Source organism: Podarcis gaigeae (assembly GCF_964106915.1).
Source record: "Podarcis gaigeae genome assembly, chromosome: 6".
Classification (NCBI taxonomy): domain Eukaryota; kingdom Metazoa; phylum Chordata; class Lepidosauria; order Squamata; family Lacertidae; genus Podarcis; species Podarcis gaigeae.
Window position 1 is genome coordinate 28672207 of NC_139682.1, and position 20667 is coordinate 28692873.

General features: G+C 43.8%; 1 protein-coding gene across 4 annotated transcripts in view; it reads right to left on the reverse strand.

Annotated features, from left to right (window-relative positions):
• Positions 1-1281: 1281 nt before the first annotated feature.
• Positions 1282-20667, reverse strand: part of RALY (RALY heterogeneous nuclear ribonucleoprotein) — a 197009-nt gene continuing 177623 nt past the window's right edge. For all 4 annotated transcript variants that reach the window (XM_083746340.1, XM_083746339.1, XM_083746342.1 and 1 more), the window contains exons 5-10: positions 14198-14245; positions 11250-11410; positions 10288-10401; positions 8703-8848; positions 4839-4887; positions 1282-3428 (exon numbers count right to left, since the gene is read on the reverse strand). In XM_083746340.1, the coding sequence (XP_083602466.1) occupies positions 4843-4887; positions 8703-8848; positions 10288-10401; positions 11250-11410; positions 14198-14245 (514 nt within the window). In that variant the 3' untranslated portion in view covers positions 1282-3428; positions 4839-4842. The remainder of the gene's footprint in view (positions 3429-4838; positions 4888-8702; positions 8849-10287; positions 10402-11249; positions 11411-14197; positions 14246-20667) is intronic.

Genomic DNA, 20667 nt, shown 5'->3' on the forward strand with positions numbered 1-20667 from the left:
TTTGCATAATGGTAGTGCTGGTCCTGACCCCCAAAACATTTTGGTAATTTTTAGCAAGGTCTGAAAGGCTGGGATTTTTGAGTGAGCGCTGCAGAGAGCCAATCTGATTGTAATTGTAAATTGCAACTTGCTATTTGCAGACCGTTTATGTGTACTGCTCAGAACACTCCAAAATTCTGCTTTCCACTACAATATTTGAATGTTTGAACCCAGGCTAATAGTTTAGGTCCCCTGGACAAACCCATAGTTAGTCTGGAAAGAGCTAAACCATGAACATGAGTTTGAACACACTAAGCCAAAAAAGCCATGGATTATCTTAGCATGTCGCAGCAGCAAAGCTACCAGACAGCGTAGCAGTTGCAATCTCTCTGAGATGTGTGGATTGATTTCCCCCTGTGTGACATGAGCACAGCAGGGGTGTGTGCAGGTGGCAGGCTCCTGCACTACAGACACTTGCTTATGCTTGATGCTGCAGATCTATGGCTCTTTTAATAGGCACATAGACCCATGCTATTCATCAGGACAAGCTTTCAGCACTTTCAGTTTGCAGCAAGGGCAACAAACAATTTAAACTAGAACTGTACTAGCAGTGCATTCAGTTTGCTTAAGAACCCACCGTTATATTGCCATTTATTCATGAAAGGACCTTGGGAAAAAGCTTTAGGGGACTCCCCCCTCCCCGCTAAATTCCCCCGTCCAATGATGACTGAGCATTCTTAGTTGCTAGGGAATGCCAATTGATAGTTAGATGGGAGGGCCTGACTGGGTGGAATGCTGAGCAGGATAACCACACTCCAATGTTTGGTTGCGGATCCTACTTGTGGTTCTGAATGGCTAGCATTTGGGTATACAGGCAACTCTCAACTTTGGCAGGGGATGCATTCCAGGGATAGCGTGTAAAACGAGAATTGTGTATAGTCAAAACACATTAGGTTCAATGGCAAATTGGAGTGCCAAACTCATTTTTCCCAGACTGCTGACCCCTTCCCCCCCCACTTTTTAATTTTTAAATTTTTTTTTGCCAAGCACTTAAAGCTGAATGCACACAGATTAAATGTGTGTAAGTGGCAAATTACCTGTATATGAAAAAAGAGCAGTGGGAAGAACAAAAGAATCAGTGGGAAACTGTGAATTAAGCAATATGAACCAAAACAAATACTCGATGTGATGTAGGCATACTTGGAAATCAGTTTCTATTTCTAGTTGGAGAGTAAGACTCACAGGTAGCAGTAAAACAGAGCCTATTTAGGAAGTTAAAAAAAGTAGCAGCAAGACTACATGATGAATCAAGTTCTTCCTTTTATTATACAGGATTTTATATACAAAGCCCCCCCTTCCCTCCATACCCCAGTCTTGTGGTTGGATCATAGCAAAACAAAGCCTAGAAAGCAGTTCTAAAATAGCTCAGTACAACAAAGTGGCCAAACTTTGCAGGAGGCGCAGAAGAGAAAAGGCAATAGAAAAAGAAAGCGGAGAAAAACAAAACAAGTGCCCCCTTTTGCTCTCCAGGATGTATTTTCAACAAAGAAGCTGATGTATGTTGTTGTGCTTTGAGAGCCATGACCCTCTGTTAACAAGCCTTAAGGAAGAGATGCAGTCCGGTGGGATCTTTTCCAGCAGAAATCTTTTAAAAAGTTGAGAACCCAAGGTCTTACGGAAGTGGCTTATACAACAATGCTGTTCTCTCCCTTTCTGAGCAGGTTGGTTGAAGTCTCTAGGACAGAGTTATGCTGTTAAGCCAACACCACACCATCTCTTGCTGAAGTTGGCGATAAGGAGTAGGCTGCGTTAGAGAGGATTAGATCACAGAAGGGAACATTGCAAAATAATACTAATGATAATATGCAATTTGCCGGATATTTCAACTTAAATCAGCTGCACAACATACATTGCATACCTTTTGTCATCACGGGTGTGAGTGGGCTGAAAGCACCTGCATTTCAGAGAAAGGATGAAAGGAAGCAGATTAAAGGTAAAGGCAAAGGGACCCCTGACTGTTAGGTCCAGTTGCGGACGACTCTGGGTTGTGGCGCTCATCTCGCTTTACTGGCCGAGGGAGCCAGCGTTTGTCTGGGTCATGTGGCAGCATGACTAAGCCGCTTCTGGCGAATCAGAGCAGTGCACGGAAATGCCGTTTACCTTCCCGCCGGAGCAGTACCTATTTATCTACTTGCACTTTGACGTGCTTTCGAAATGCTAGGTTGGCAGGAGCTGGGACCGAGCAATGAGAGCTCACCCCGTCGCAGAGATTTGAACTGCCAACCTTCTGATCAGCAAGCCCTAGGCTCAGTGGTTTAGACAAGCAGATTAGAATCATAGAATTGGAAGGGACCATGAGGGTCATATAGTCCAACCCCCTGCAGTGCAGGAATCTTTTGCCCAACATGGGGCTCATGCTCTACCGACTGAGCTACCCCAGGAAACCTTCAGGCCTCTATCCTTAAACAAAAATGAAATTGTTTTTCCTCTCTTACATCGGAAATGCAATTGGTTTCAGGTGTTATATGAGTCTTGTTTTTTTGGACGGATTGCTATCTGACCATCTCATCTTTTACCTTCCCTTTTGGACCTGATTGGGTTCACCTTATTTTTATAAAGAGCAAATAAATGGCTTATGGAACTTTGATGAAGCGCATGGGTTGTAAAGCAAAGATTCCAGTCATCCCTTATTCTGAAATGCTTATCTCTTATTGTATCCTCTATGGTAACTTCACTCCATACTCACACCTGTGTACAGTAGAGACCTACCACCTGCCTTAACCATTGCTGACGCTTAGGAAACTGGATGAACAAAAGGCGGTTTGTTGCTCCTGTACAGAATGGTCTGTAAATAGCCAGGTCCTCTGTTCTTCTTTCCAAAGGGCACACCACGTATGACAAAGGGCATGTCTGAAATGCCATAGTCTGCAGGGTGGAGCGGGACCAAAGCTACCTAGGAGGAGGTAAATGGACTAGGAGGAGGCACCCCTGGCTATCCCGGTCATGACCTGGATTTCAAATGCAAAACTGTAAATTGTACATAGGGAAATAGTTTTCTTTCTCTTCACTTTCTGCATCCTGTCCTCATCGTGTCTCAGGAGCAAGGCTCTTTATATAGTATCTCTCTCGCTTTCCTTTCCAGGCGTAAGAAATCAGTTCCACTATTGGCTGTTGAGATCATGGAACGACGGGTGCTTGTGCTGCCAGCAGGGCTCTAAGTCTGTAGTACAAGGGTGGGTTTGATGGGCACTGATGAGGATCCACTGGGATGGCTGGTTTGCTGTGTACTACAAAACGGCTTGGAGAGATTGGTCCATGTTTCTCCTTTTGAATGCCAGGCAGAGAGATGATGGCAGTCCTGCATGTTATGCTTATCTGGCTCAACATGCCAAGGCAGGATTGAACCTCTTGTTGTCCTCCCTCTCTTCATCACGGTTGCGCTGATTATGCTAGGGGGTGAGGAGGAACAGGGAAAAGAGTAAACAGATAGACTGAATAACTTCTCTGTGATTCCTGCTCAATTGTTGGAAGCCTTTATTGGTGGAAAGGGTCATATCTCAGCAGGAGGGCACATGTTCTGCATGCAGAAGGTCCCATGTTAAATCCATGCCATTTCCAGGTAGGTTTGGGAAAGATTATTGTCTGAACCCCTGGGAAGTCACTATCAGAAATAAGGTGGGGGCTGTTAAATTTAAAGGGTGGAATTCATCCATCAGGGTGAATGGGACAGTGCTCCACCAACCTCGGTCTGCTTCTAGCCCCTCATGCCTGCCATCTTCCTTACAACAACAACAACAACAACAACAACAATAATCTTTATTACGGTCCAGAGACCCAACAAATCATTACAAATCAATACACAGTTCATATAGCCTACCTCCAGGTTAATCAAGCATTTTGTTTAGAATATAGGGCTCATTTGTTCTTGCAACCACCAATAAAAACTTTGACACTGCTAACGTTCTAGCTTTTGTCCGGTCTTCCAGTAGGAACCTGACATAGTGAGCCTCTGATTTTCCCGGGAAAGGTACCAGCAAGGGTAGTATCAGTTCAGCCCTGGCCTGCTCATATTTTGCACAATGCAACAAAATATGATTTATGGAATTGATGTCTTGAGCACACGAGCAAAGTCTGTCCTGGTAGGGAACTCCTCTCAACCTACCATCCAACACTGCAGAGGGGAAGACATTTAGTCTGGCTTTGGTGAAAAGCCTTCGGTAGTTATCCTTACAACCACTCCAGGGGGTGCCACTCAATGTCTTCCCCCTCAATGTCTGCTGAACTCAACAGGAAGGAGGATGGGGACAAAACTAAAACTAGTTGGCTCCGTTTGCCTTTGACTCTGGCTCTTCCTACTATTGGCCTCCATGTCTTCTTCTCTTCCAGTCCCAATGAACAGCCCAGCATTGCAGTAGAAGACTTCCACTCATGCACGAGGGCTTCCCCTTCCTCTCCTCCACCTTACAGCCCTAAGCATCCTCCAGATCTGCTCTGGAGGATTGAGAAAAAAAATGGCCAAAATCAGCCGTGGGTCTGTGGGTGTATTCTGGCACCAGGGATGGGGAACCTGTTGTTTTCCAGATGTTGTTGCAACTCCCACCATTTCTTGGCCTTGATGGCTGGAGATTATGAGAGTTGAGGGCCCAGCAACATCTGGAGGGCCCTAGTTTCCTCATCCCTGGCCTGTGTCACAAACCTCTTTGTACAGTCTTTGACTAAAAGCAAAGAGCAGCAAATTTGCAAAAAAGGGGCAACACTGTTGAAATTAAGCTTGCCGAATTGACTATATACAAATGTGCACCGTTCATCATATCTTTTTTTTGAGAAAAACAAAGTATTATATATGATCATAAATATACCTAGTTACTGTAGGCTGGAGTCCTCCACATCTGTGTAATGGCTATTCTCCTGAAAGAGAAGAAAAAAGGGGGAGGAGATTATTTGGTTCTCTTTTTTAGCTGTTGCTAGGATAAGGGTTACATGTATTGGAAATAAATAACCCTAACAGTGATATCTTATACATGGCTACTCAGAGCCCTTACTGAATTCAGGTGGGCTCATTCCCAGCCCACATGTCCATGGGGTTGGGTTGTTGCCAATTTCTTTTGGGTGCATAGACCCATTTGTAAAGCAGAGAAATGGTTGTGGGCACCACATACATACTGCAACCAAGCACACACCGCAATCCACTATATTGACCGCAGCTGAATTTTCTTTCTAGCCTAACTTCAAAGGGGGGTGGATTCTGTAGGTGCCCAAGAAGGCATCTCTGACCACGTGGGTGCCACATTGTCAACCTTTGTGAAAATTGGCAAATATCTAGTTCTGTAAGCATTCATTACTAATAAAAGTGATGCTGGAGCATTAGTTCAGCATTAGTAACATTAAATTGCAGCTCAGAAGTATCTGAATTAATAATCTGAGCAGAATGCCCTGAGAAGAGCTTCTTGTAGGGGGAAATATGATACATGAGATGGGAGTTATAAAATACTTCGCGCACTGGGAAATGCTCTAGAAATCATTGCTAAGTGATGATACCAGTACTTTAAAACAGCTTGGGAATTTGTTGAGCAAGCAGGGCTGGGTCCAAAGAAGTTTCCATGAATTTTTATAGGTTGTTCCTCTTGAACACTATTAAATCATGCATTAAATGTGAATCCCCCAATCATTACACTTCTTTGGAATTATTGGTTCAAATACTTGGGCCCTGGTTTGACAGCTGATTATTCGCAGTGACATTTCATGCTGTAGCTATGCTGAATTTGGTTAATGCAACACCACCACCAGCAGCCCGTACTGTATCTGCACAGCAAGGTAGGGTAGTGACTGACCTTCCAAGGAAAAGTAACTGGGGTTTTCTCCAGTGTGCCACAGTGGCTTTCAGTGAATGAAGAAAGATGCACGTTCTGGAATTATGGCCCCTCTAAACTTTGCATTGCATGTGTTATTTCAATGTATACAACTTTCAAGATTGCTTGCTGACAAGTGTATAAACCAAATTGCAGAAAGACAATAATTTGCTGAACTGGGTTTAACATTTAATGTGATTTGATTATAGAGAGCAGTTCTCTCTCTTGCTCTCTCGCTCTCTGTGTGTGTGTGTGTGTGGGCGCAGTTGGATATTTTATTGGAAATGAGATCAAAGGATTGCTCACGATAATAATGATGAGTCAGATGTTCAGCTGCGGGCCCTGCATGTTCAATTTATGTGCACAGAGTGAAACCATGGCAGGATCTGCTGAACACACTCTTTTGCAAATCTGATGTGCTTGTGGCATTTCCACAAACAGGACATATGATGGAACACATGCAGGGCAGAGCCTGCTAGTTCCATGCCATGCGCACGTTCATTCCATGTGCCCAAATGCCCATGCAGGGCTAAAGAGTTGGGTGGGATCAGCTGCGGCATGCCACCAAGGAGAGTCCTTATCTGTCTGTTTAAGTTAAATGGCCACTGCTGTAAAAGTTTCTTGGTGCTAAGGTTTTAAACCGGTTTTCAAAATATTTAAATGGTATAGTTTTGGCTACAATTGGGATGATGACGACGACGGCTTGTTAATCTATGGATCACCTTTCACATGCAACTCAATGTGATTTACAAACATGCCGTATAATCTGCTGCAAATAATTTTTAAAACAGTATAAACACACACACAAACCAACTGCGACTGAAAATAGGTTTCCATTTTGTGTTGTTTTTAAACCTAACTAGGAGACCTTTTCATCTAACTGGAAAAAGATGCCAAACTATAATGTCTTCAATTGTTTTTGGAAAGGACAGAGAGCAGGAAGCTGCCATAGCACCACAGGGATAAAAAAGGTAAAGGTAAAGGTACCCCTGCCCGTGCGGGCCAGTCTTGCCAGACTCTAGGGTTGTGCGCTCATCTCACTCTAGAGGCCGGGAGCCAGCGCTGTCCGCAGACACTTCCGTGTCACGTGGCCAAGCTGTATCTGGCGAGCCAGCGCAGCACACGGAATGCTGTTTACCTTCCTGCTGGTAAGCGGTCCCTATTTATCTACTTGCACCCGGGGGTGCTTTCGAACTGCTAGGTTGGCAGGCGCTGGGACCGAACGACAGGAGCGCACCCCGCCGCGGGGATTCGAACCACAGACCATGCGATCGGCAAGTCCTAGGCGCTGAGGTTTTACCCACAGCACCACCCGCGTCCCTACCACAGGGATACTGTTCCACAAAACAAGGATGGCCAAGCCAAACTGAAAGCCCTGGTCCTCGTAGATCCTGTGGAGCAGGTTTCTGCTATTTTTGCTTGGCACTGCAAATTTCAGAGCATTATCTGCAGGTCTAGTAAAAACAGAGCATGACAGAGAGAGACTTGGGGTGCTCGTTCCAGTTTGTGGGCTGGGTAGGCAAGACGTTATCAGCAGGGCCCCTGCCTGTATGGGACTAAGAACATCCAGGGATTGGCAGTGAAATGGGCCTTGGCAGATGCCTGGCATTACCACCAAGTGGTGCCAGCAATGGATACTTGTTCTGATCTAGCTGAAAGCTAGATGTCTGCAGGAGGAGCCTTTTGCTTATTTGTATCTCTTGCTGGAGAGAGAATCCTGCTGTGAGTGCCTGATTCTCAGTTCCAGCCTAGGATTCAAGGCTACAGTAGCCATGCACCCCCTTTTTTGGAGAGGACTGTCTTCTGTTTGAAGGGCTGCCTTCTCTCAGTTTAAAAATCAAGAGCCATCAGAAAAGACAGTGGGTGGGCCCGCCAACAGCACCTGGACAGCATAATGAGCTGGCACAGAGGTCACATGGGAACTGTCTTCCCTACAATGGTGAGATGCATTGTATTTCTGTTTAAATTATAGTAATGAGGCTAAATTTGCATTTCTACATAGAGATTAGCATATGCAAGTCTATGCAAGTCTCTACTTTTGTCCCCTTCTTTGGTGATGCGCTGTTGGCCTCCCCATTCAAGGTTCTGTATTGGCAGCTAAGACGCTGCATTTTAGCCATCTTGAGAATTATAATGTCTTATAAATATTAATCCAGTGCTTTGTTACCCCTGGAGGGTGGCATATATGGCTATTAACAGTTGCCCTGTGAGTTTCCATAGCAGGTTTCTCCTTTAATTCACCTACTGCTTGGGAATTTTTTTATAGATTATATATTGCAGAGGCCTTTGGCTATGTACAATAAAGCTGACTGGCAACCGGCATGAAATATCTTAAAAAGAAAAGAGTGGTGTGCCAGGTATTTCAGGAGTGGGAATGGTGTGCATATGTATGGAATTTCAGCCGCCTGCTTCATCGCTATATAGCTGGTTTCACATTTATTTATTTTTAAAAGGGCTATCTATGCATGTGCTGCATTGGATCAGACCCAAGGCAATCTGAGTTGGGAATTTACAACAGCTTATTATGATATGTTTTCCAGCCACATATTCAGACAGTCACACATCTGAGAATAAACTGTCTTGGAACAAAGCTCTTTGCATTAGGCAGAGATTGACAGCCGAGAAAGCCTGGATTTGAATGCGGAAGGACAGGTCCCATTTCTGAGCGTCAACATGCCAGGTGCTTCCTGGAAAGGCCACCTTCCAGGATGGGCTGAAAAGCAGATAACCCAGCTGTAACCGATCACAGCATGAAAGACGGCCATTTATTTGAGGGGAGGGGGAGAGAATATTGCTTTTGCCAGCAATCTGAACACTGTCAAAATTGTACAAGGCTTATCAATCCACAGGGGTGGGAGAGCAATGGTTTCCTACCAATTCATCGTCACAGTCATCTCTCAGGAGACCTTCTTCTTCTCCCTCCTCGCCGTTGAGTGGCTCCTCTACGTTCATTTCTGCCTCAGACGCTGTGTCTTCTTGGGAAAGCTCGCTTTTGTTCCCATCTGCTTTCTTTCTGACCTCTGCAGGATGAGATATAGTAAGGGACAAACCCAAGAGATTGACACTCCATCTGGGCCACTCTCTGAATCAGAATCATTTCATTGTTGTTCACACTAACCAGTGGTCTGGGAACTCTTAACTTTGTGACAGATCCTGCTTTTGATCAGATGTAAACCAGAGGAGCGTATGGGAGGAGCTTTGATCACCTACTGAGAGCTGGGCAAGGGTGGTGATTCCAGGTTTAGAGAGATGAAACCTCCCCCCCCCTCCGCCATTTACAGTGGGAGGAGTGGGAGAATCCATGGACATGGTTTCCATACAAGGGGACGGGACAAGCAACAACTCCGTGGGTTAAAACCTGAACATCTTATGAAAGTGTTACAAAATCTACCTTTTTAGGGCTTATGGCTGCAATCCTACCTCCACTTACCTGGAAGTAAGCCCCACGGAATTCTATAGGACTTACTTTTAAGTAGACATAGTTAGGATTGCAGTGGAAATCAGGAAGCACCATCAGATTAAAACAAGTGGGCCCTGCAACAACTTTTTGCAGTGTTGGCTGCTCCTGTTCACTGGTCAGTCTGCTAACCACCCCCCACTCCTTTCATTTCCCCCCTCCTCAACAGGAGTTTGTGGCCATTGAACATGCTCAGTCCTCATGGGGGCTGGTGGGGTGCCCTTCCCCATGGGTTTCCACCCCCATAGCTTTTATGTACTCCTGCAAACTCTCTTCCCGAGCCTACTGTTATCTTTCTCTTGTGTTTGTTTGTGTGTTAGAGATGTCACAGAATTCCAATGTACGCAGAAACGGGAGCAGAAAATTGCTGATGTTCGCTTATTTGTCCCATGTCTGGAACGGAAATCAATCCAGCGAATCACCCATCCACTACCGTTGTCCCCTTCAGTCTGCAAATGATACATAACTAATTCTACGCCAACCAATTTGCAGTGCATTGACATTAAAGTGGTGGGATAATGTAATGACAATGCAACTTATGTAACTTGCATAAATTACATGATTTTGCCACAGTCGACAGTAAGGCAAATAACATTGTTTTTGGTGGAAGACAAACTGCAGCAGAGTGGAAACTACGCTGCATGTGATTAATATGGGACAGAAAGGAAAGGGATGCCTTTTTACATCTTTAGTATGTGTGGTTTCCAAAAGCTGTTCTGTTTAACTCTTGCCATCGCAACCTTTGTGATAAAACGCTAACAGAATATCCTCATCTTTGAGATGCTTCAGAAACAATAGCTTGTACTTAAAAACAATAGTATGTTGGAATAATACAGTGGCCTCAGCTGCTGAATTACAACAGCAAAAGCATAAATGAATGCAGGTCCCCAGGTGAAGGAGTGCTGGCAACAGCTAGGTAGCTGGCTCAGAGTTAATCTCTGCACCTGAACTCCTACAATGTTTCGGCCTCATTGACGAGAGATTTGGAATCAGCCCACTGACCTGCCGATGCTTTCTGTTGTTCTGCAATCTGCTCCAATCTGCCCAGGAGAGCATCAATGTTGGATTTGATCTGCGTCAACTCCGTTTTAATTGTCTGCAGTTCATTGCATTTCACTTGGAGAGGAGAGAGAGAGAGAGAGAGAGAGAGAAGCCGGAAGCAAGGCTTACTATTCTTTCTTATTTTGCAAAAGTGGTGCTTTTCTTGAGTGGAGACTTAGTTCTTTTCCTTATATACCTTTCAGTAGCAGGTCCTACTAGGGAGCCATCACAATATAAGGTTGTTGGATTCAATATAGGACAGGTCTCCTTTGCCTTTCATAGCTGTGAAGAAGACAGGAGAATTTTGGCAGGTACAGTTTCTCCCATCCTAGTGCTCCATAAATGGGACAAGCAATCAATGCGCCAATCCTCAGACACAGCTTATTAAAGGCACGGAAGCTCTGGACTATAATGACTTTGGCAAGAGAATGACTTTGCTTGGAAGTAACCATGGATTGTAACTTTAACACACCCCCCCCCCGCCAAACCTCAGAATTTTAACATAAAAAACCTTGAACGTTTAGCAATGGATTCTCATTTCATTTAAAGATGCTTTACACAATCACTTTGGTGGTGGACAGGTGCGGAATGATCTGATCAAGAGATCACCTTCCTCCTTTTTTTGCAGTGTTTCCTTTGTAGAACTCAGCATGGGCAGAACTAGAATTAGTTGGCTCTGCGTGTGATTGGCTTTGGTTCAACTTGCTGCTGTTCTCCCTCCTTTCTGCCCTGTCAGTCCCAATGGGGCACCAACCACCACCGTGTTTTTATAAATATATGCATACATAAAATACAGCAAACAGGGTTGCCTTGCAAAACTATTGTTAGCATATGTCGTACAATACAATGCAAAGGCAGGCTTTGAAGGCAAGCTCCGGTCTTTGAAATATGAATTATCTCTGTGTAATAGCATAGAAGCTTACATTTTAATTTGGCAGAGCTGTTTGCAATGGCAGCGGATCGGGCAAAAAGTTTGACTGGGAGTGTTGCTTTTACGCGCCGTACCAAAGGGATGGTCACTCGTGGACGCTTCACAGGAACCACCCTGGGAATGGGAGACACCCGTCCTCGATACTCAAAGAGTCTGCAAGACAAAAGTAGCTTACGGTAGAAGAAGCCCCCTCCCTTTCCCCCATAAAGTTCTATATGATTGTAAGACCTTAAGATAAATTTAAACATACAATTCAACTACGACATCCCATCAGTACATGGATTTCTTGTTGTGCAATGAAACCTCCCCCATCTCCTCCTGCTACACATATCCTCCTCAAATCTGCTCCCGAGGTTTGGAGGAAACCCCAGAACAGATCTAAGGGGCATCTAGGGGGAAGAGAGGGAGAGAGAACATTTCACTGCACAAGTGGAAACCCTTGCAGTGACAGAACGTTCATTTAGCACTGTGTTGGATTCCAGCCATAATGCTTATTGCTTCCAAATGAATCCTTTAATGATACAATTGAAAACACTTACTCGGAACCATGCAATGGAACTTCCACATCAGCTTTTTCAAATGTACGGAATCCTTACACAAAATCAATATACAAAAGACCTTAAAAACGCCATACAAATGTAGATGCTATGCAAAATCGATAAAGACCTCACACAATACTTTCAGAAATTTAATACATCATTAACTCTTACAATTCTTGCATTATAAACCTAATACTTAGTTCTAATCTAAATACTTGTCTACAAATGTATAATAAGGGAAATGGCTTGCCTTTTATTAGGCTTTCTGTAGCAAGCTACTTTGGCTCAAATTTGTTCATTTTGACCCTCTTCTGTTTTATCTGTAGTACCCATGTGATTTTACTCAAGGATGCTATTCCCCACATTTTTATACCTCATTCCCTTAATTGTGCCGTTTCTTTCCTTTTCCAGTATTTAGCCTAGAGGACATGGGCTGCTACTATCACATGAAAAAGTAGCTTTAAAAAAATCTTTCAGAGCAACTCCTTTTATATAGGTCAAAAGATGACTTATAGGACACATTTTGTGATCTTTTGAATCACTCAGGAGCATAGGAAGCTGTGCCACTTTGTTGGTCTAGATAGGCTCAGTATTGTCTGCATTGACTGGCAGTGGCTCCTCAGGACTTCAGGCTTTTCCTAGCCCTACCTGGAGATGCCAGGGATGGAATCTGAGACCTTCTTCATGGAAGGCAGAGATGCTCTACCAGAGAGCTGCTCTCCTTCCCCAAGGACTGTTATTTCCTGGCAAGGTATCCATGCAGGTGAACAGACCAAAAGGTATTCTCCATTCCTGCCACATTTCCAACAACTAGCCATAAAATTATTTTATACATTTTGGATAGCATAAGGCAGGAATGGTCAGACGTCAGGGTTGCAGGAACGACTTTTGTTTTCTTCCCTGAAGCCCCAAAAGTCACCAGCTGGGGACAGGTGTAAAATGGTGGAGGCAACATACTCTTAGACTAAAGGATATGCTCAGTACAGGAATAAGTTTCCAGTACCAAAATTGAGCTCATAATCATGTCACTCAAAAATCTACTTCTGGTTCCCTTTCCCTCAATCTTTCTTCATCTCAACAGCCTATTTTAGAAGGGGGCGTGGATTTTTGTTGTTGCTGCTGTGAGCCAGAATCCTTGCTGAACATCTGAACATCACCCAGGGATCGGCCAGTAGATACCAATTTACCTTCTGCCCACACACTTGGTCTAAGAGCTATCAAGTGTTCAAAGCTTAAGTAATTTCTAATAATGTTGTAGAAACTATTTATTTGCAATTTGTGGAATCTCATGTATATGTGGGAATAATATGGGATGATCTCATTATGATAACTGAGATACATCTTTGTTTTATCCAAAACTATTCTATTTCAAAGCAATTCAATTGTCTCACTCCTGGCCCTTGATGTCTTAGCCAAGGGGAAAAGGAGCAGAACAACAAACACTTTTCAGCAGCACAGAACCAGACTGCGGCGAAATACATTCAGACCAATAACAAACTTGGATGAACATGAGACAATGCTCCCTTACTGCCTCTAGGGGTAGCTAGCATTCCATCCACACATGCCAGTCACTGGATTGCCTGGGATAAAAAGCGGCAGCTAGGGATGATATTTGATCATGAAGGTTTTGGAAGACACATTCGCTAAACCAATGCCGTTAACCGCACACAGAATACTTTTACTTAACAAATCACTATAGCCTGCAAGACTGTGACTTTTAATGCATTTTTAAAACACCTTAATGTTTCCACTCTTAGAATTAATTTAGGAACTCCCGAGGACTTGAGAACTGATGTACAAGCCCAGTTCTTTTGCTTTTCTACACCATCGTCCCTTCCTCTCCTGTGCTCCTTATCTTAAACGTTTCTGGTGGGTAGAAAGTTGTGGCCTTTTATACCATGCAGTTTGAGATGCAGACAGAAGCAGGCACAATGGTATTTATCCAAGTTGCATATGCAGGCAGACAAGGAGAAGGAACTTTCTGAAATACCTAGATGACAAGAGCACTCAGGAACCTATTGGGGAAATGTCAACCTGGGGAAGTATGTGAACGCCTCCAAGAGAGCAGGAGAAAGAATAATAAAGGAAGGCAGGAAAGAGGGAGAGCAGGAAGATAGGCGTTATGAAAAAAGCATGTGGATGTGGAACATGAAACCTGAATTTTAAAAGCACCCAGTCACATCCCTGATTGCCTTTGCAACTATGGGAGGAATTCATGGTACACATTTATGTTTTGGACTGGGTTTGGGATTTGTCTCTTGTGACTTTTAAAAATCTATCCCCTTCAGCTGGATGCACAGTAATTAACACAGTGCACTTCTTTCAGAGCCCCAGAAATGCATTATTCCACTCCTACCAGCTCAACTCAAGGTGTACCACTTTCTCCTTTCAGTCTGCTTACCTGTCATAGAAGTCATCTCTGTAGTAGTCGTAGTCAAATTCATAGCCACTGTAGACAAAAGAAAACCAGTTAGTAGTATTCTAACTTTCCCCACCCATTTCTATTCGCTTGTCACAGCCTTTATAACATGGAGTGGGAGACCTGTGGTTCTGCAGATGTTTCTGGACTCCAATTCCCATCATTTCTGAACCTTAGACTATGCTGGTTGGGGCTAGTGGGAGTTGATGTCCCACAGCTGTGCCCCAGAATATATCTGGAGTCCCCATTCCTGCTTTATGAGGTAGCAGGACTCAGCCTTGCAGATTTGGAAGAAAAGAAAATGCCCTGACCGTATGTGGAACCATTTTGGCACAGCAGGACACTCAACTTGCACAGAATTAAGCCACAACCAGGCCTTCAACAGGAACTCATGTAAAGCATAAATAGGCATCATTTTAGAAGGCAATCTGTTCTTAGCTGGAGGGGTCAGGATACGGGGAGACGGGATGCGTAAGCTCCTGTCAAGAACGGTTGAGGTGGAGTCACTACCATCAAAGTGCCAGCGGCTGCCTTGATAACCCACCATTTCCCTTTTCTCTTCCCTGAGCGATATTTTATACACTGTAATGAAACTATCATGCAGGAACCCTTGATAGAAGAAAACTTTCAGCATGAATCCATCTGGCGAATAGTAGAAATGGAAAGCTTTGACATTTCTGGCTGAAAAGGAGCATATAGCTACACATCAGTTTGAAAGGTCGGCTCAAAGTGGAATTTTTAATTTTGCCTTGACATTTTTGACTTCCCAGTGACGTGGAGGTGGCATTTCAGGACAATAAAAACCACCGGAGATTTAATGCTCGGCCCCTCACACTGCTCCGCAGAAGCAACCCCCCTGCCCCTTATGCTTCCTGAGAGTATGTACAGCTGGCAATGGGCAATTTTTTCAGCCCCAGGGCAGCTTCCCAAGGGCCACATGCTAGTGGTAGCAGAGCCTAAGGAACAGAGGCAAAAGTGGGCAAACCAACAGCTGTACCTTTAACCTTTGTACTGTAGAATAGATCCTCCAGACAAGGGGGGGGGGGGTGCCACCTTAGCTCTTGACAACCCCATGGAAGAAAGGCAGCAAATATACTCTGTAGTCCTTTTTCCTGTATAGTATACCTTGATGGTAATGATCACCAAGGGATATGGTTATATGTAGGTAGCTACCTGGTTCTCACCATGTTCCATAGGGTGTTTCAACAGGATATGGGCCTTGACTACATTGATTTAATGATGCATTTAGGTCTTGGGTGGATAGCTGATTGCTGAATTCAGCAATACATTTAATTATTCGTTTTAGAATGACAATGTGAGTCAGCATAGTTAAGCCCATTGGGGCAGGAAACAGACAAAAAGAATGAGGAAAGGGTTCTGGGACCTATTAGGCTTTCAGTCTTAAGGCTGAAAGCATCCATTTCAACTTCTTTCTTTTTAACTCAACCCTTTCCCTTTGGGTTACTCATAATCTCAGAGAAAGGCTGGCACATTTCCAGAGAACAGAGCTTTCAAAAAATATTAAACGGAACAATGAGGAGCACACTTTGGCCTCCATGTTTGACTGATTCAAGCTGGCAAGATCACTGAAGCTGGTTAGAGCAGAACAGCTGCATAGTCCAATGCTTGATCTGGGAGTTCTATAGGCAGCTCAGAGGAGACACGCAGGATCACCAGACCATTGGTCCATAAGGCTCAGCACTATCTACTGTCTACTGATGGGCAACAGCTTAAAAGAGCTCAAGGAATGGTCTTTCTCCACCTTGTTATCTGAAATCCTGTTAACTGGAGATGTGAGGAACTGAACCTGGGGTGTTTTATGTTTTTAGGTATTAGTAGTAGTAATGTTGTTGTTTAGTCGTTTAGTCATGTCCGACTCTTTGTGACCCCATGGGCCAGAGCACGCCAGGCACTGTAGTAATAGTAACAACCAAATAGCCCTGTCGGTACAGCATGAGACACTTAATTTCAAGGTCATGGGTTCGAGCACCACGTTGGGCAAAAAGATTCCTGCATTGCAGGGGTTTGGACCAGATGACCCTCTTGGTCCCTTCCAACTCTACAATTCTGTCAGTTGTATATCAGATGACCTTAGGGCTGGTGACATTAAATAAAATGACCATGCAACATATGCTGTAAAAAAAATCACAAAAATTACCACTTCACATAAAATCCAATAATCAGTGGGGAGGGAAATCAATGCAAGCAGCTCAAAAAAAGCTGTATCTGGCAGCCACCCTCCTCGTGAGAAAAATGTTTTAGTGAATACGTCTTATGTTTAAGTGACCTTGGTGTTGGAATGAGACCAATAATGGTTCCAGCCAAGCCTCCACATATTCAGTTCCTGGGTTCTTGAGAGTTTCGAAATAAACATAGTAATAGTTACAATATTGTACAAAAGCATCCTAGACTAGAGTATCAGACAAAGGGGAATAGGCAGGCACCATGTGTATGTTCTTTGGTAAAATGAGCTATCCACTGGTGTTATTATTATTTTAATCGAAGGGCAAGAACATAATACAATCCTAAAGGTGGTTAGAAATCATCAAAACAAACACAGATTCTGCTATGTGGTTCTGATCAGTGAATAGGACTTTCATAGCGGGTTTCCTTAAGGTCATACCTGGGCAGTGTTTTGGACTTGACAAAAGGAGAGTTACTAGCCTGGGTGCTCTGTCTCCATGGGAGCTAATTGTTAGAACATTGCTTCTTGATGCAGGACCACTCTGCGGTGTTCTGGCTAGAAAATTGATGGAAGGTTATGAAAGGGGGCATATCACCCTAGGTAAGGATGAGGTAATCTAGCTGTGTTTCTGTGGAAGGGAACAAATGGGGGAGACTGCAGTTGGAGTTTTGCAGTGAAAGAGTCAGCTAGAAGCGTTTTGCTTTGGCAGCGAGGGACAGCTACTTTGGAGATCTGATGTGTGGAAGTGGCTTTGGCTGCCTGACGGGGTGTTCAGGCGTCTGCCTCCACCTATGCTCTGTCTGTACATTTGTAATTCAGATACTACAAAACACTGTAGGCTTCTGGTCACCTCCTTCCCAAGGAAGCTGAACCTGGCTAAGCTCCGCTCCCCTGGATTTTATTTTATTTTTTTAACCAAAAGTGAGGAAATCCCAATACCAACCAAGCACACAAAACCAGTTAAAAATCCCTCATAAAACAAGCAGCAAATCACTGGTAGGAACATGATAATAATGATGCTGCTGCTTAATAATATCAGAAAAAGCAAAGAATCATAAAATGATAGAGATGGAAGGGGTCCCAAGGGTCATCTAGTCCAACCCCATGAAATGCACACATCTCAACTAAAGTATCCATGACAAATGGCCATCCAACCTCTGCTGAAAAACCTCCAATAAAGGGGAATCCAGAACCTCCTGGTGGAGTCAAACAGCTCAGACATTCAGAAAGTTCTTCCTGATGTTTAGATGAAATCTCCTTCCTTATAACTTGGATCCATTGATTTGGGTCCTACCCTCCAGAGCAGAAGAAAACAAGTTTGCCCCATCTTCCACGTGACAGCCCTTGATATGTCTGAAGATGGCTATCATATCTCCTCCCAGTCTACTCTTTACTAGACTAAAGCTACCCAACTCCCTCTACTGTTTCTCATAAAGCTTGGCTTCTAGATCCTTTATCATCTTGGTCGCCGTCCTCTGCACCCATTCCAGCTTATCGATATCCTTCTTTAATTGTGATGTCCAGTACTGGACACAGTATTCCGGGTGTGATCTGACCAAGGCAGAATAGAGTAGTACTATTATTTCCCAAGACACCATACTTCTGTTGATGCAGCCTAAAAGAGAATTAGGCTGGGGGTTTTTTTGCTGTTGCATTACACAGTTGACTCATGTTCAGCCTGTGGTCTGCTAAGACCCTTAGACCCTACTAGCAAGCCATGTAGTCCCCCATCTTATATTTGCCAAGCTAATTTAAATTCTCAGCAAGTGCTTTCAGTGGCATAGGAACATAAAAAGCCATCTGAAACAGTGTCAGAACAGAGGTTCATCTAGCTTAGAGTTGTCTATACTGACAGCAACTCTTTCAGAGAGGGGACATTCTCAGCCCTACCTGGAAGTGCTGGGCATTCTACTTGGGACCTTCTGCATGCAAAGCAGATGATGTGTCATGGACCAAAAGGTGTAAGTCTGGCCCCACACCCCATAAGTCCAGGGACCCTGGGACCAGAAGTGCCTGAAAAACTGCCAGAAGCAGTGAGCTGGTGGTAGTAGTAGTAGTGTGTGCATGCAAATGCTGGGGTGGATGCAGTGCCAAGGTTGGGGGGATCTTCAAGGCCTGAGCTCCCCTCAAACCCAGCATTGCCTCCAAGTGCCTTGAACAAGCTAAGCAGTGCTGTTTCCACTTGACAGCAAAAAGGGAGAAAATCGACAAAGAATTTCTGGACACCACCACTGAGAAGGCCCTGTCCTATGCATCTATGTGTCTCATCTTAGATGGCACTGGAACACAAAGCAGGACCTCCTCTGGTAACTGAGGCAGGACAGGAGTAGATGCTCCTTTTATATATCCAGGATCCAAAGCCATTTAGGGCAGGGAGGACTAACCTACTGCCTTCTTGATGTTGCTGTTCTACAACTCCCATTATCCTTGACCTTTGTCCATGCTGGCGAGTGCTGATGGGAGTCCAACAACACCCAGAGAGCCACAGCTTAGCCACCACAAATTTAGAGTTCAAAAGGGGAAAACCAGCACCTTGAATTGGGTCAAATGAAGTTGGGACTATAGGATCAGAAACCTATGCTTCCCTGAGCACTCTGGTTGCTTCAGTTGTCATTTTCATTTTATAGTATATGAAGTTTCCATGCCTTCAGACAGTGCTTTTTTTCTCCCCTAAAAAAAATGTTTTGGGGTACTCTCATTTTGACTCAAGAAAATCACCATTTTATAGTCCAAATCAGGAAAAATAAAATACAGTAAATGGACAAAAGTACAAAGATCACAAAATGTTTAGGGGTATGCATACCCCCAGAAAAAAGCACTGCTTGCAGATACTGTAGAAAGACCACTCAAACATAAATACTCATGTCAAGTGTTTCCACAGTGCCTTGGAGTTATTATGGCTGCAATCCTCTGCAATTTTATTGGAGATGCACAACCCACTGAGTTCAGTAGGCTGTTCTTCAGAGTAAATAGGCATTTCCACATAGGAGTTTATTGTGGATTCGGTGGTATGCAAAGTTTGCGCAACATACTATGTCATCCACATCAAAATGCCATCCCACCTTATCACCAAATTAAACTGGATTTACTGTTTCCATAGTACCCTACACCCGCTGCCAAAAAATAACCCTTGCAAAAATGGTACATCTGAATTAAATGGGTGTGTGTGTGTGTAGAAATACAGGGGAGCATTTTGATTAGCATGTCGTTGTGAAGATGCTGCAAAAAAAACAAACAAACAAAAAACAGCCGTGCACAAGCAACCCTGACTCCACAATAAACTGCTGCACAGAAACACCCCATGTGTTCAGGATTGCAAGGCAAGGCTCTTTAATCATAAGCAGCAGTTAGGCAGTAAATAATTCCCCCCCCCTTTTAATGGTTAAGGGATGATGAATTCACTGCTGATAGCAATAATAATCTCTGTAGTTTATGGCTCAAAAATCAATGTGCTGTAACTGTACAATACCACCCACTCTCACACCTGTATCTTCATAGTCTGTGTTTCCCTCTTCCATCCCCTGCAACTGCATGGAAACTTACCTTAAGAGAATAGACAGGAGAATTTAATGTCTCCTGCTCCTTAGCTGTATGCAGAGATTTAGAAGGCTGTGGCAGACACTGATCCAGTCATAAATCATACTGTTCTCAATAAAGAGCCCCAGTGGGCAAAGACATGATATGACAAATGCCACACATCATTATGGTGACCCTTTGTTGAGTTGATTTTAATTTCCACTATTTAAATCTGCAAAGGGTTCCTAAGAGGCTTCTGGAGCATCATGTGCCTCATTGATCACTTCCAGGTGAGCTGTTTATTGAGCATTTATCCTGGTTTGTTTCCACACTTCGCAGGGAGGCTGGATGCTGTTCAGCTATTTACTGAGCATTCATTCTGGTTTGTTTGCGGGGAGGTTATACAAAGTTGTGCCAACCAATTAATATCCCACACTTTCTAGTCTGAATTGGGTTTTTTTTTTTGGTTGGTGGTGGTTTTGTTGTGTGGGAATGGCAAACCAACTTTAATTATGCAATCTAAATTTGCTGATATGAGACTGAGTTCCATCCAAACATAAGAACGGCCCGGAAGTGTCCAGTATTACTTGGAATTTGTGCTAATAAATACCCCTGTTAAGAGCAGGCAGAATAACTGAACTCACTACCATTAGAACCATAGCAATTGGACACAATCTTGCCGAGAATTAAGTATATTTTAAATGCTATAGATTTCAATGGGGTTTTAACAGCATAATCTGATGCATTTTTA